Source organism: Miniopterus natalensis, chromosome 1 (genome assembly GCF_054644295.1).
Source record: "Miniopterus natalensis isolate mMinNat1 chromosome 1, mMinNat1.hap1, whole genome shotgun sequence".
Taxonomy (NCBI): Eukaryota; Metazoa; Chordata; class Mammalia; order Chiroptera; family Miniopteridae; genus Miniopterus; species Miniopterus natalensis.
Window position 1 is genome coordinate 87,137,895 of NC_142081.1, and position 16,664 is coordinate 87,154,558.

At 38.7% G+C, this 16,664-nt stretch overlaps 1 protein-coding gene and 1 pseudogene across 3 annotated transcripts in view; one reads left to right on the forward strand and one right to left on the reverse strand.

The window, feature by feature from the left end:
• Window positions 1–3,089: 3,089 nt before the first annotated feature.
• On the reverse strand, window positions 3,090–5,165 carry LOC107524418 (charged multivesicular body protein 3 pseudogene; annotated as a pseudogene).
• A 3,799-nt stretch (window positions 5,166–8,964) lies between these two features.
• Window positions 8,965–16,664, forward strand: part of LOC148094254 (zinc finger E-box-binding homeobox 1-like) — a 140,638-nt gene continuing 132,938 nt past the window's right edge. The window contains exon 1 of one of the 3 annotated variants that reach the window (XM_087823822.1): window positions 8,965–9,052. In XM_087823822.1, coding sequence (XP_087679948.1) covers window positions 8,995–9,052 — 58 coding nt within the window. In that variant the 5' untranslated portion in view covers window positions 8,965–8,994. Of the gene's footprint in view, window positions 9,053–10,217; window positions 11,196–16,664 lie in introns of those variants that run through there. The other 2 variants (XR_015715546.1, XR_015715548.1) reach the window with 2 other exon arrangements.

Sequence of the window (16,664 nt, forward strand, 5' to 3'; positions counted from 1 at the left end):
CTGAATATTAACATTTTCTTTATGCTTTAGAATTTTGTCCTGCCACAGCCCTGGATATGATTTTATGTTTATCGAATGAGTCAATTAGTACTTAAACACAGGAGTTGTAGTGATGATCCTGGTTTGAGAGTCCCAGTCTAGACTATATATGAACTGTGTGACTGCAACTTCTCTAAATGTTTCTACACATGAGATGGAAATCATAGCTATTTGTGCTATAATGAAGCTCAAGTAAAACCATGTGATAGTAAATTATAAGGCTCAAACAATGGTGCATTCTCTATTAAAAATGGAAAGTGTGCATTAACATACATAGGATAGTTCTGTCCTTCCTTTTACTTCTTTTTTATTTTAGAATCTAAACACAAGGGACACATGATTCACCATTTTATTGTGGAAAGAAGCTTTCATTCTTTATCTGGAACATGGCAGCAATCATTCTCTAGTTAGATCTAAATGACTGAATTGCAAGGTCAATTGTATTGGTGACTGACTCATTTTCCCTCACCTCCAGGACCCTTTTCCCAAGATCAAGCAATTTTCCTGTGAAATGAACTGTATCTGCTATCAAGTGGCCTGAAAATTAAGAGGTCCAAAGCACCTTCCAAGTCCTCATTTTCTATTTGGTCTCATGATGTCCTTTGCTGCTACATCACTGATCTACATTTTCCAAGGCTATAGAAGGCTATGCAAAAATAAATAGAACTGCAACACAATTTTATATCTGGGGGGCCTTCAATCAATTTTGAATTATTCAGGGGATAGTTTTCTAGCTAATGGGTTGTCAAATTTTTTGCATCAAATGCTTCTGTCTGGTTGATAGCCTTTTGGTCAGTTCAGTGCTGACTAGCAATTGGAAGAGGAGCAGATGCAACCAAGAACATACTTTAAAACCAACATCAACCAACAAAAGTGGATTTATGACCATAACATATCCAAAGTCTGGAGAAAGTGAGTTCAAGAGAAGACATATAAAAGGCATCCTTACAGTTGACTGATTATTTCTTAAGAGCAAGCAAAAATTTATACTCACAAAAATTCTAAATACTATTAGGCATTTAAAATATCCAGTGGCAAGCTTAATCAGAATCTAAATGAACCAAAAACTGCTCTTTCACTGATAAGGGAATTTTAAATAAATAAACACACACATATATGTTTTTTGCAATACTGGGCATGAAAGAACTTAAACAGATCTCAAGATCCAGAGCTGGAATGATTATTGGTTTAATCCAGTATGGAATTTATTACATATTTATATATGTTCCTCATTAGTCCATTTAATTGTTTTCCATGTACATAGTCTAAAACTTTGAGCAATTCATGTTTTCAATCAGCGTGAATAAGCTAAAAATTTTCAAAAATTTTTAATCATGGTGAGACAAAAATCTCACTTATTTCTAGTGCATATACAGGGTAGGGCAAAAGTAGATTTACAGTTGTTCATACAGAAAATAACACAAAAATAAATAATACAAGAATAAAATCTGTTTCGAGTACTCACAACTGTAAACCTACTTATGTCCCACTCTGCATGTAAGGTAATCTGAAGGACAGATTAGAATCTGAATAGGGAGTATATCAGTTTTTATGCATTAGGCTGGGGTAAGCATAATAGTGGAAAAAATAGCAAGTATTAAAGAACATATTGGAGATTCTTTTTTGTATTCATTCACTCATCATAATTTTGAGGGCCTGCCATGTACGAAGGCAGTACAAGGACATTGAAAAACCACTACAAGAATGCATAAGCAGAAACAATTTTACTAATATTGTAAACATTGGAAATATTATGTTTTATACTACTTAAGTTTTAACAACAGTATGACACTACTTGTCAATATAATCTGGGAAGGCTGTTCTACATCTGGATAGCTTCATTTGGATAGCCACATCTTTTATCTATATTGCTTTTCCTTGCTGAGTTATTCCTTTATAAATGATTATTCGAGAAAAAAGGTTATCTTAATGTTGTTTTCACTTTTTCTTTTTTGTCACAGAATACTAGCATTTTGCATAATGTGGATTCTCCTGACTTTTAAAAAAACCCTTTCATGGATTACAACTGCTTTCAATATAAGGTCCAAATTCTAAGCATCTTCATATGATTAGGTGCCTACTTCCCTACCTCTGCAGCCTCTAGATTTTAGATCAATTAGGGCAGGGGCCTTCATTCCACAAATAGTTATTGAATAATTACTATATAATAAACTCTGACAAATGTCTAAGTATTTACCAGATTTTGCACATACACACATTAGAACATGAATATATACTTGGTCAATGAATGACATTTACATCACATTTAAACTTTAGTGTTGTAATTAATGGAAGTATATAATTCTTGGTTAATAATAAATATGGTGAAAATACATTTTATTTCTATATGTGTAGTACTCAGGGACCGGACAGGAAATAGATGGCACACTCAAAGGGTAAATTGAGAGTCTGATGAAGAGACTATTTACAGATTTGTATGTAAGTGTTAAGGTAACCAATAAGAGGATAAAGTACCCAAGGACTCACAACAGGAGAAAACCACTACCATTCCTAGGCCTGAATGGAAGGAGGGATGGAAGAAGCGGTTTCTAAAACTTGCCAAGGCTGTAGCCAGGGGACAGGGTTGTCTGACTGGAGTCATGGCCTTAGGTAGAGAAATGAAGTTACTGCCAAAAGCCAGATAAGCAGGAGGGAGTATAGGGGAAGGTGAAATACATATCCTGACCTCTCTCTCTTTCCTTCCTCTGATCATTTGGCAATGCCTCCAAATTGGCTGAAACCAAATAGAAACCAGAGGTTAAAGGAGCCTGGGTGATGTGGTCCAAGAAATCGACCTCCCAGAGCATGGAAAGGCAGAGAATGGACTTTGAAGGAAAGAGAATAACCAGCATACTATGAAAAAGCAAAGCATTTTAAAGAGTTAGAACAACTCAAAAAGCCCAAACAAAAAGAAAAAAGGAATTGGTCCAAACGGAGCTGTGTCAGACCTGGGACAAAGAAAGATGAAGGAAGAGAATGATTAAACAGTAAAACAGTAGAGAGAGGCACAGTGTGTGATCTATTTATGTAAGTAGGATAGAGAGAGCAAAGAAATTTTTAAAAAGACAGAGAGGGGGCAAGAAAAGTATATAATTCTTAGTTAATAATATGGTGAAGGGTCTGGCCAGGGATCTTAAAGTGGATATATTTGAACACAGGGTATATCCTTTTTAGTTGTTGCTGGTAAAGCATAAATTTATTAAAATCCATTTATATAGTGTTTTACAAACAAAAATGTGCGGAGTCCTCAACATTCAGGCAATGAACTCTATTCTCAGAAGTGTTTTGTGAGAAGACCAAATTCTTTGCTCTTCCTCAAAAAGATACTTTTGTTTACACTCTTGAAAATGATACATGACACAAGAGCAATCTTTTGAGATCCCCAAACCTCTGCAGAGAGTGAAAAAAACCTTCTCCAGAATGCAAAGACTTGTCAGAGAGATGTAGTGTAAGAGATACGTTAAATTGTGGCCATTTCAGAGGAGTGTAAGCACACCTGGCTGATGGCCATGAGAAGAGCTTGAGGGCGCAGCTGGGCAGCCCCTGGCTGCAGAGTGTAGCCTCCAGAGCCTCTTCCTCCTCCTCCTCCTCCTCCTCCTCTTCTGAAGTGGCCATCGTTCCTGGAGGTTTAGGCTCTGGGAAGGTGTCAGTCACTTCCCTAGGTTCTTTGTCCAAGGCCCCTGCTGTAATTTCAAACACAATTTTGTCAATTTCCATTTCTGCTGCTTCTTTCATTTACTGGTCATCCATGTTTTTAAGGGTCCTCTAATATCTCTTTGGACAGCCTTCATCTCTTTGGACAGCTCCTGCATAGTGGCCCGGGTTTCTGGGATTTTCACAAGACTCTGCATGGCCTTCATCACTTCTGTGCTTTTCTGCAGGGAACCAGCCACTCACAAAACTGCCAACTGGTTCTTCATCCCCATGAGCACAAAGTTCATGTGAGCTCTGGATGAACAGAGCTTGCTTACAGCCTTCCTTGACCTAACCGTCTCCTTGGCCAGGACCAGAGAGAGGTCTTTCTGACCCTTCTTGGCAGCATCTTTCACAGATCATTTCACTTTTTCTTCTTCTATTTGAATATCTCTTATTTGCCTGTCAACCACTCTCATTTCCTGTCTTATCTTCAATGACCACACATTGACCAGCTCTTTGGGCGGCTTCTCCTGGGTTTTTCCAAATAGTCCTGTGGCTTACTGAACTTGTCTTGCCCCTTCAGGTTTTTTGTTCCCTGCACTCAGGCAGGTCACAGGCAGCTGCCTGGGTGGGGCCAGTGAGAGAAATGCAGGGTATGTCTTGCTACCAACTCTTTATGTGAGTTTAGCACAATGGTGGGACATCTAAAAACTGTTATTCACTGAAATATATATACATACATATATGTGTGTGTGTGTGTGTGTGTATTGTTAATCCTCACCAGAGGATATTTTTTCCATTGATTTTTAGAGAGAGTGGGAGGAATGGAGGGAGGGGGAGGGGAAAAAGGGAGGGAGGGAGAGAGAGCACGAGAAACATGGATGTGAAAGAGACACATCAACTGGATTGACCCTGCAAACCCAGGCACCCCATGTACCTGTCCTCAACCAAGAGTCAAACCCGAGATACTTCGTGCAAGGGCCATAATCTAATCACTGAGCCACACTGGCCAAGGCCACTGAAAATATTTTAAATACATATACTCCGAGGACTGAATATTTGAGGAATACAGAAGGCCAGAACTGTAGGTCAAAGAAACAGACATACTCTGTGAAAGAACCAGTCAGTTGCTAAAAGAAGTTAAAATGCCACAGAAAAGAAATACATGGAGACAAAAGGGGGGGAAAACAGTAGAAATCATACATCAGACCTCTGATATTATAACTCAAAATTCACTCAAATACAAAACATGCATGTTGCTCTCTCAAGTACAAATTACCTACCTATAGCTGTTAAGAAAAATGCTATTCATGTTCATATGTGATATCAATATTAGGAACTATAAACCTATCTTCTGTGGAAGTAGCCTTTGAAAGCAATCTGTTTTATTGTGATTTTATGGAAAAAAATTAGTTTTACTTTTCGGATGTTCATTAACATCCTTCAAACAAACCTCTCTGTTTATACTTACGTTTCTCTACATTAGACATGTTCCTGAAATATTGTACCCAAAATAAGAAGCTCCATTTCATTGACATATTAAAAATAGAAGCCTTGTTCTACAAAAAGGAAAATACCATTTTGTGGTACAATAAATAAAACTGCATGAAGGTCTGGGGAAAACATTTGTCCCTATTATTCCCTCCTGGGATGCTTCATTTGTAGGTCCTAAAGAAAACTGTCAATTCTGCATCACCCTGTAGTCGTGTTTCCATCCTGACTCAGTCACTGTAGAATTTGCTGAAACTGCAGGCAGTGAAATGAGCATTGCTCTGTCTTGTCTCACTGTGAACCACATATCCAGAGTCACTACTGAGCCAAGGACTGAGAAGAAACTTTAGGAAATTCTACATTCTGTACTTTGATAGATAACAGGTTTCAAATGTATTTTTTCTCTTCAAACCTCTAAATATTAAAATCACAGTAATAGAATTAATTTAATTAATGTAATTAATATTTTATCCTTCCATGAAAATAATCAACTTTTTATTCTGATAAAGATTGTAGAAATTATGTTATACTTCTCAAATGGATTCAGGAACTTAGGTACATGGAAATCATAAGCTCCATGTGGAACACCATGAGATACCTATATTTTAAATTTAAAATGATTTTATGTCAAATTTTATCCTCACTTACACATGAATCTTACATGCAAAATAAAAAGTAGGTGCAAAGGGTTCATGAAAAAATTATAAAAAAGAACTCAATATTGAAAATATTTTACCCATTTCTATTTTTTCCTGTAAATTTAGAAATTTTCAACAGAATACCCCTCCTTCAGTATATATTCCCAGTGCTCACTAGAAGCAGTGTGTTAACATTTTGTTGACATTAAAAATAGCATATATTGAATATCTATTGTATAATGGAACTACAATTATTAAAAACCAACAATACAGAATACATGTTAAACTCTTGTTAGTATCCCCATCATGTTTGATTTAATTAAACCTAAATTTTAGTAAATGTATTCCTTTTCTAAACTTATTCTAAAGATTTTTCCAATTCTTTGATTATATTTAAGAGTTAAGAACCATCACATATGCATCAGGTTTAAAGCAGTAATTTATTCTAAGATTTACTTTTGCCTGTTTTCTTCCCAGTCTAGATTTGAATAATTTTGGGAACATTTACAGTAAATAAAATTCATTAATAAAATATTCTGTTTATAATATACATAATTATTACAGAATTTTACAAAATTAAAATTTTGTATTAGAAGAGTTAGGATATCAATATTTCCTGTGCATATTTTAAAAATATGAGTGAGAAGAGTTAATCATTTGGGGACAATGATTGTGGAGCATCTAAAATCAAGAGCAATTGTTTCAAAATAAATCAGGGTATAAATGACAGTAAATGGCTTTTACATCCAGGATTTCAACTGCTCCTAAGAACTAATGTGATGAAGGTAGATAATACTTTATAGCCAAGAACAGATTCAGAGAAGGTCAACAATATTTATTTAAGAAATATTTACTTACTGAGCATCTACTATGTGACTAGGTATCCTGCTAGGTGCCAAGGGCATAGATGTGAACAAGCAGGAAAAAAAAAAAAAAAAAGGTATCTTTCCACATGGAGTTAAATACATCTGGCCCAAGCTAACTAACCAGGAAGCACTAAAGGAAGAAAATGACTTAATCTGTCCTTTCACTTTGTCTCTTATTTCAAGGTGAGGATGAACAATGAAGAAAACTTAGGAGGGAGGTACAGGACAGGCACTTCTTAAAGAGCAAAAGGCATGTGCGATATTTCCTAAGTTTAAGAATAATTAAAATGTGTGCCAGAGTTAGAAATTATTTTTTTCCCCTTTTGGAAATTAGGAATTAGGGTAACTAGAAAATTTATGTGTGTTTGGGTGGGGGGAGCTGTTGACAAAGGATAAAGTCTATAATCTGATTCAGGCGGCAAATGAAGAACATTACACACTCTTAAAAGGGTAGGAAACTTACCATTTGAACCAAGCAAAGCATGGACTTGGTTCTGGTTCTGACACACGTAAGTTCAGTTAACAAGGTGTTGAAGAAAGCGAGAACTGTCTGTACTTAAAATGATTGTTAGTAATAATAATTCTAGTTTTCTCATTGAGGGTGAGAGTAGATATAGACACATAATGCATAGCAAAGCATATTTATAGTCATATTTCACACACCAATAAATAATGCATTCATTTCTCAAAATGCCAAAGTAAATGTGGGAGAGAAAATTTTCATCTATATTCAGGATTAAACTTTCTAATTTTAAATTACAAGACTTCAGCTGTAAATTTATTTCAGTTGAAAGGTTTGAAGGGATTATTAATGAATCTTCTAAAATTCTGGAGGGCGTTTAAAAGATTATTTTAACATAATAAAGAATCCTGCCATAGGTATGACAAAAATTACAGGCATAATTTGTTGAGCACCTACTGTGTGACAGCACTGTACTGGGTGACTATGTTATTTCTAATAATCTACATGTCATGTTTCAGTTTTCTCAATTTCTCTAGCAATAATTCTTATATTGTTAATTTACAACTATGTTATTTGAAATACAGCTCAGCTCATTTATTCCATAAAGTTGGTCCCAAAGACATTTCCTCATTGGAAAGGGAAGTGGGGGAGGGGAAAATTAAATCCTTCTGACAACTTAAGAGGACTTCCTTGGTATTTGTGGTGTATTTATATGGCCTTTCAGAAACTTCCCAAACTTGTACAGAGTCAGGGACTTGAGATAAAATCAGCAATCTGTCTTAGAGACCACATTTGTCAGTTGTGCTTCTTGCCTTAAGGACCTATACAGCAATAACTGCCGATTTAGGTGGTAAATCATGGCCTGCTTACACACTCTGAATCTTGATGCCAATGAACTCAAACTCCTGGGACTACTCTAAGGGAAAAGCTGGGAGGAGCTCAGAGAGGAGGTCAGCTGGGCGGGGCAGGCCGAGGTGACAGCAGGTGAGCCCGCAGCGGATGAGGAAGTGAGACAGGGACAGTGTGGGTATTACTCATTCCGCTTTTCCGCCGAGTTGCCTTTCAAGCGGAACTTCTCGCCTCTCTTTCGATCCAGCGTTAGTTCTATCTAATTGAAGTCACTTCCCATCCCTGTTCGCTGGGGGGAAAACCATGCGTCAGTGTAAGGGAAGAGAATCGGGACGGCAGGGTCAGGTAGCCTCTCATGACGCCGCGTCTCCCGGTCGTCAGAGGCCGAGCTTCTCAAATCAGCCCCTGGCTGTTCCTCAAACCTGCCCTTCCCCTAATCCTGGGAACTCCCCGGGGAGCCCCAAGCACGACCTGCTTCGGGGCCCCAGGGGCACCAAGCGGAAGAACGCTGCGTGGGAGCGGAGCTCAACCTTAAGGAACAGGGAGGACAAGTTGCTCAGGTTACTTTGAGGGCACAGGGTCCCAAGGAGAATTAGCCAGACCCAGAAGTTAGGAGCCGCGGCGGGTGTGGTCAGTTCACACGCAGAAAGCCACGGAGCCTCCTACTTTACCTTTCTCACTCCCACAGCCTGTCGCCCTTCGGACCACATTCCCACATTTACTAATGTCCCCTTCCCCAATCCCAGGACACCTGAGGGAAACTTTTCCCTAGCCCCTCAATTCATTCTCAGCGGTTTCCACGGCGGCCGCAAACCATCCTCACCCTAGCAACAAAGTTCCGGCCGTAGAGCGAGCGGCTCTAGGTGTAAGGAAGGTGATGTCGTAAAGCCTCGAGTGTCGTAAACCAGGTGCGGTGGGGGGGAGGGGTGGAGGCGGAGGGGTGGGGGGGAAGGGGGAAGGGGGAGGGAGGGGGAGGAGGTGACTCGAGCATTTAGACTCAAGCGAGAGGATCATGGCGGATGGCCCCAGGTGTAAGCGCAGAAAGCAGGCGAACCCGCGGCGCAATAACGGTGAGTGGCGGAGAGGACCGGGGAGCGACGGAGTCAGGGGGAGTCGGGCAGCCGGGGCGCCCCGAGGGTAAGGGGGGCGATCTGGGCTGGGGGCGGCCGGGGCAGGGACGGGCAAAGTGGAGTGGGAAAGTAGAAAGTAGTGCTCTCTGCCCCCCTCAGCTGCCGGAGCCGCGCCGCGGCCGCTCGCTCTCCCTGAACCGTTATGTCTCTTACCTGGTCTCTCTCCGCCTAGCGGCTCCTGCCGCCTCTGCCGCCTCCCTGGACCGTTAGCCGCCGCCTCCGCATCCCCGGCTCTGGGCGGGTGGCCGGGACGCGGCGGTCACTTTTCTGGTCTCGGGTGGAGCGGCTGTTGCTTCTTTTCGCACTTTTCCCCACTCTTCTGCTTCTCGCGCCTTCCCGCTCCCCCTCCTTCTCAGCCCCCTGCGCTGTATTTTCCCTCAGCGTCGAGGCTCCCTGGAGCTGGGAACTAACTTGTGCCGGCCCAGAATGTGCAAACTGGCTTCCGCGCGCCGCGGCCCGGGCCCGCACTGTAGCTCGGGGCTCGGAGGCTCCGGCCGGGCGGCGGCGGGACGCGGCAGCCCGGCTGCGTGTCGTCCGTACGCGCGTGTGCGCGGGCGCCGGCGGGGCGCGCCGCGGGCGGACCGGGCTGGGCCGGCGGCGGTAAAGTTATGATCGGCCGGCGCGCTCGCTTAGTGGGGATTAGCGGCGGAGGCGCGGGTCCCTAAACGCCCCTCCTCTCCAGCCCCGCGGCCACAGCGAGCCCCGCGGCCACAGAGAGCCCCGAGAGTGAGGTCCACGTCCTGTGGGGCGCTGGTGGGGCATCGGGCGACTCGGGCAGCAGCAGGCGCCTACTTGCTGCTGGGGCGATATGTGGATGGCCGCAAGCCGGGCAGCGGGTGTGTTTGTAGAGTTGTTACCTGGTTAGAGACGGGGAAGCACCACAGACAGAGCTCCCTCCCCGGGGAAGACTCTTTTTTCCGCGCTGGAATGGGGCAGTGTGCGTACGCGTCTGTTTTTCTCTTTCGGTTTTTGGGGAAGTTGTTACCTGGGCCAGACGCTCGGAGCGCTGAAGCCGGATAATGGAGCTTGGATGGCGCTCACAATCTCGGGTGGAAGGGGGTGGGGGAGGGGGCAGGCGGACCGACGGACGCGTGGGTCGGCTGCTCGCGCTGCCGCTGCAGTGTTTATTGATTTGTGCTAATGTGCTGGGGAAATACACTCGGTCTGGCGAGAGAGTTTAAAATAAATCAATCAGAGTGAGAGAGCGAGACCCGAACATGTGGTTGTTGCACAGTCGCCTTTTCTAGGTTGGAGAGACGTTGTAAGTTGATTTTATTTCTGCTTATTTCAGGGGCGATTCTGTGCTTTCTCTCCCTCCTGTTCAGCAGCGAAATGTCTGCTGATTGTTATTGTCTGGACAGTTCCTGTGGCGAGAGGGGCGATAGTTGTCCGCCCGGGGGCGGCGTGAGCGCGTGCAAAGGCCCCCGCCCGCCAGCCGGGTACCTGTTTGTATAATAATGGGCGGCAACGGCCCTGCTGCCTGCTGCGGCCCAGGCTATATAAGGAATTACACGTACATTTCGGACCGAGGGGCTCCTCTGGGTTCCTGCGTTATTTTTAAAATGAGTTTTTAAGAATAGGGAAATAAATGCGCCTATATTGGGATCCCTGTATCTTCCAAAAAATGAGGAAATATGTGTTTAAGTAAAAACTCTGTCGCGCTTCCCTCGCCCCACCCCCGCGCCTGGGCTCCCTTTCTCCCTCCCCGCTCCGATGCGAAACGCGAGGTTTTGTAACCTTTCCAGGCAATTTTAGATTTTGTGTGGGATTTCCTGTCTAAGAGCAGATACGAAGATTTTAAGCCGTTCCAAGACGTTTCCTTACAATTGTAAACATATTTTTAACATATTTGAGCCGACATTAAAGTCATCGATTTCATGAATTATTTTAGTTATTCAAATAAACATTTTTAAAGCGTCTATCAGTTATGATTAATATTTGGTATCTTCATTATGGAGAGAGGACTTGTTACAGCAAGGAGTGGAACATAGGCTATTGCAATTTTAATTTCCTGTTTTAGCGTCAAATCGTGTGTGTTCTATATTGAACTGTTGCTGCTGTTGCTGATGTGGCTTTATGAAAGGTAAGTTGGTTCCTAAAGGGCTGTTCGCTTTTTACCTTATGTAAAATGTTCATCGCCATAGAAAGGGGCTTTTCTTGTTGCTGACGACATGTGTATGACATGTGAGACTGAACCACCCAGCGTCTGTGCAGCTGCTGTAAACATGTTTACCTGAACAGGAAAGAATGGATTTTTCTCCTAAAGATTCTGTGATATGAATATGACACCCGTAAGGCATATCAACAGATGACTTAAGGGGGAAAAGCTATCCTGAAAGGCACTTGAAATCAGCAGGAAAAAAGAGGTTCTCGTCGCTGCAGCAAATGGCAACTTGTGCAGGTAGAAAAAAGATGGTGTTTAGTTTTCTCCTGCATGTATGTTAGCCCCCTCCGGTCTGCTACTTTCATTCTCAAGGGAGAGATTTATTTACCATGCTTGCTGTCAGTGTTTTTACTTTGTGTTTAATATTAGAAAAACAGATTTGGGGCTGTTTAGCACAAAATATCTTGTCTGCAGTATGCATTACTCTGAGAAAACAAAAGGTGTTTAAGATAGCACTGTACTACTATAAGTATCTTCCATTTTCTTCACTTTTGGCTCTGTCTTTGTATTTCTTTTTGTTCTTAAATATGTCTCATCCATTGCTGATAATTACCACCATGCTATTTGGTTAAGCCTTAAAATTTGCAAATTAAAAATGAAGTTATATGTCATTGTGTGGTGAAACCTCAGGGTAGGTGCTGGTTATTTCTTAGCAACGCAATCCTATTTAAGTTGCAATTGTTTATTGGAGAGAATTGCTTGGAAAAATGTGAACTCTTAAATCTTTTTAAATGAAGAAATAAATGCTGTATCTAGTGGCAGGTAGTCATAGAGATACTTTATGCTGTTATTTATATATAATTTTTTTATTTATTTTAAAATAAGGCATGCATATTTAACTGATGATGAGCTTCCAGTAAAATATTTTAATTTCCTTTCTAGAATATATCTTCAGAGTAGGATATTAATGGGAGAATCAAATAATGTAACCTGATGGGGTAAACCAATTAAGCAAGGTGTGGCCAAAGCATCAAATCTTATGTAGTAACTTTATGGTAATGATGTTAGTCATCTATAAACGAGTGAGATTAGAATTGCTTAAATCCATTTTTATCATTTATAATGTAGTGCTTTGTTGTATTTTAAAAATCTGTCTTCTCATTTTCTATTTCTATTCTCTGTGTGGTTTTCTTATATATTTATTTATTTTTGGAAAAATGTACTCTAGCTACTAATGACCACATGCTGATAGATTCACTTTAGATGGAATTGCAGGTACCTATCTTTCTGTCATTTGCACCACTTGCTGTCTTTGGAAACCACCAGTAGAGGATGCTAACAAAAATGATTATTGGTGTAGTAGTACCATAAGTCTTGTTTATCTCCTGTTGATTGGGACCTCTATGTTGATAGGGACCTTTTGTGTAATTCTGAGTCTGTTATTTCAAACCAGCCCTGAGTAAATTAGGCATAAGCCTGTTTCTAGTCTGCTAAGACTAGAAAGGGGTAGAAATGTTTTAAGTTGAACAATTTTATAAATTTGAGCTTTTTAAAATTTGAAATTGAGATTGCTATCAATTTAGTTTTATTTTAGACCAGTCATATTACTGCTTTAAAAAAGTATCCTATGTTGTTAGGTTTGGAGAAAAACATGTAGTGATAGGCCCATATTTATTTTGCATACTTACTATATTTTTAACCTCCTTTTTTATTCATAGTAAGAGCCCTGAAAAAAAGATATTTTTAGACGTTAAAAGATATTAATGGTAAATATGGTAAGAAAAAGTGCAGTTGATTGATGGATAATACTTTATAATTACTTGCCCATAACTTACGTATACTTAAAGAATGCATGGATTGGCAGACAGAACTACTAACGAAGGCCTTAAGTAGCAGTCACTGAGATGTTAGTGATTTTTAGATTATATCTTTTCCTTTCCCTTTTATTAATCAAAATTAGGTAATGTATAAATTTTAAATTTACCAATTGTAAATTAAGAAATATAAGTTTGTTTAGAGGATTTAAATGCAATGGAAAAGTCTCTATTATTTGTTAATTATTGTATTAAAAGGATTCTTTAAAACAAACTATGTAAATTGATATACTTTTACATATAAATAATTGCACAAGACTTAATGAATTTAGTTATGTCTTTTTGGTTTGTGTCCTTAAATATAGTTTTACATTTCCTGACAGATATTTCTTGAATTTGGTGGTCTCCTAATTCCTAGAGCTCAGTAGTGACTAGGTGTGATTCACTTACTTTTTTTTAATGAACGGAGGAACTTGACCAGTAAAGCCATGACATACATAATTGTAGCACGGAGCAAAATTTAAAGTATCTTACAAATTGAAAGGATCAATCATTGTTAATATGACCCTGATATAAAAGCATATGAAATATTTGGTTAGTACTTTATTTTCTTTCTCTAGTATCCAGTATTTTGGAAATGCCATACCTATGTTTACAATTTTAGTCACTTTGAAGTATGTGGAGAGAAAGTTATATCAAATTGGGAATATTTTAAAAATATTAGCATAATTATTTCTCATAATTGTGTTTTTTTTACCCTTTTTTGCTTTCCCCTGTATAAATCACTTCTAAGCATGTGATTAGAGCCAGATGTAAACACAGATGCAATATCATGTGGAATTATGTTGTTAGCTACTTTAAACTACCTGTATTGAATTGCAGTAAAGAAGAAAAATCATACAGATGTTGGAAGAAGTTATGCATTAGAGTGCAGAAGTACAATGAGAGGTTAGAGGACTTGATGGAATTGTAGAAATAGTATTTATGATTGAAAAGGTTTCTTAATCTTTGTGATTGGATCACTAATTTATGGGGAAATACATGTTCATTTCTAATAGAGATATAAACTAAAATAAAAGTTCAGTGTTGAGAGAAAAAAAATTTGAATTTTGAAATAGAAAAGTGCCCTGATGGGGAAATACAATAAAATGACTGTAAATATTTTTAAAGGTTACATGTTATACATACTACCTGCTAAAATAATCACCAAACTGCTAAAAGTAGAAAATAAATGCATATACATATAGTAGAAAAAGTTTTGTAGTAATCCAAGTTAAAAGTAAATGTGATCTATTATACAGGGGTTGCTATAAGACATTATCTTTCCTTTGGATGGGACAATATTTTGAGAATTGTATTTCTAAAAGGGAGTATTCTTAGGACATAAATGTCCTAAATTTTTTCAGTATGGTATGAGCATGTCTACATTTTAACCTTGATGGGAGGTGGGTTATGCTCTGGTTAGCTTAAGAAACTGAGTTGCTTGAAAATATGGCAATATACAATACTACTTAAATAACAAAATACTCTCTGATAAGTAATATTTGCCTTAAGGTTATTTGCAGAGGAAAATTAATATTTTGGAGTATATCGTTTAGGTGTTGATAAATTGTAAGATTCTAAAAGGGAAGAGCAAAAAAAAAAAAAGCCAACTTCCAAGTTTATACTTGTATTATAGCTATGAAACATTAGCTCTTGATTTTTCATCCTCTAAGAAGTTATTTTTCTCTCATTTCTTCAGTCATCTTCCTGTTGTTTAATGCATGTCCTCTATATTCATAGGGATGACGTTTATCTGTCCATATGCATATTTGGCCTCTTAATCAACTTTATATATTTACTGAAGCTTGATATGTGGAGTTTCAGGTATAAACTATAGCTCTTGGTAGAAGACCTTATAGTATGACAACCTGGGAAAACCTTCATCATCTCTTTTGCAGTAACAAATACATCTGTCCTAGAATTATTAGTAACAGATGTTTTGTGACCTCTTAATTCCCACTCCCCTCCTTCCATATCTTCCTCCAGCCATGTTTAATATTAAATGTGAATGGAAGATAAATATGGGAATGATGTCAGTTTCTTATGTTTATTGTTTTATTCTAAGAATATTGGAAGTCCTCTATTTTCTTTTTTAAAAACTTTTAATTTCAAATTTTTAGATATTTAAAATATTCTAATTTCAGCTTTTTAGGTATTTTAAGTACTTTAAGTTTTGTTTTTGTAAATCATAATACCACTGTTCTTAGATATTTCATTACCATTCATGTGCACTAACCTACAATATATTCTAATTTCCCTTATTCTTAAGGTTTTTATATTTGTTTAATCCACAGTTCTAATTGAATGTTTGGTTTTTTGTTAAATGCCAAGTGTGACTAGTTTGCTAATTTAAAAAATTATCATTGTCTTGGAATACTACATCTTTTAATACAGAAGGGACCTTTAGAGATTATTTTTATCTGAAAACGATAGCGATAAGCTGAAATTTACCACCTTCAAGCAGAAACTAGGCAAGACACTTTAACATGTGTTTTGAGAAGGGGCAATAGCGACATGTAAAATCTTTTAAGGAGTAGATTGTCTGAATCTGGGCTCAAGTTAACCAACTGACTCTGATTCTTGAAACGGTTGTGAAAATCACTGTATCTCTTTAATGTTTTCACCTTTCCACCGTAAAAACTAAGTTGCTATTCACTCCTATTGCTACTTAATTTTTCTAAATCTCTTAATATGCTGCTTTTTTTTTTTTAACTTTTGGGAGTGGGTGCAGGGAGGGAATAGTTGGAGAACAGAGAATATAATTTCATATGAATAAATATGAAACAGAAAATAAATGAAATAATCTTGGAGGTAGAGAATTTGGGAGAATCATCTAAATCCATTTTTGCAGATAAGCAGATTCAAAGAGGTAAAAGGACTTTGCCAAATTCCTATTACTAGTTAGCCTGGGCTAGGTTACAGCTTTTCAGATTCATAGCTCAGTAATCCTTTTGTTAGACCATTTGGATCATACTTATCTGATGGTGACAACCAAGAACTAGATGCCATGAATTTGCAAATTTATCATAGTTAAAACCAAAATGTATTCTGCAGAATGGTCAATGATCTCAAAATAAGGGGTTTTAATCCATTTGCATAAATCTATAAGTGTTGATGTGACTATACCACTTAAACATTTCAGATGAAGAGAGTTAGTTTAGTATTACTTAGAAACATATTCTCAGTTTGGGATTTTAATTTTTTCTTTTCATTTCCAATTTGAACTCCTGTTCACACTATACTTGCCCAACCCTCACTTGTACCCAATCTAATGTGTTTTTATATGTGTACTTGTCTCTATCCTTGTAAAATTATGTAGTTGTGTAGCATCTACATAACTGCTATTTTGCTTTGTGTTTTACTTTCTTCACTCAGCACGTTTGAGACCTGTTCATGTTGCTGTATGTACATGGGAGTTCATTGCTTCTAATTGTACAGTATTTCATGGTTTGCATCCAGCAAAAATTACCTATCAGTTCCCCTAATGATGGATGCCCAGGTTGACTCCACCTTTTGGATACAAATAATTCTGTAATAATGCCTACATATTGCTAAAAGCTGTGGAAGAATTCCTCTGGGGACATATATATAC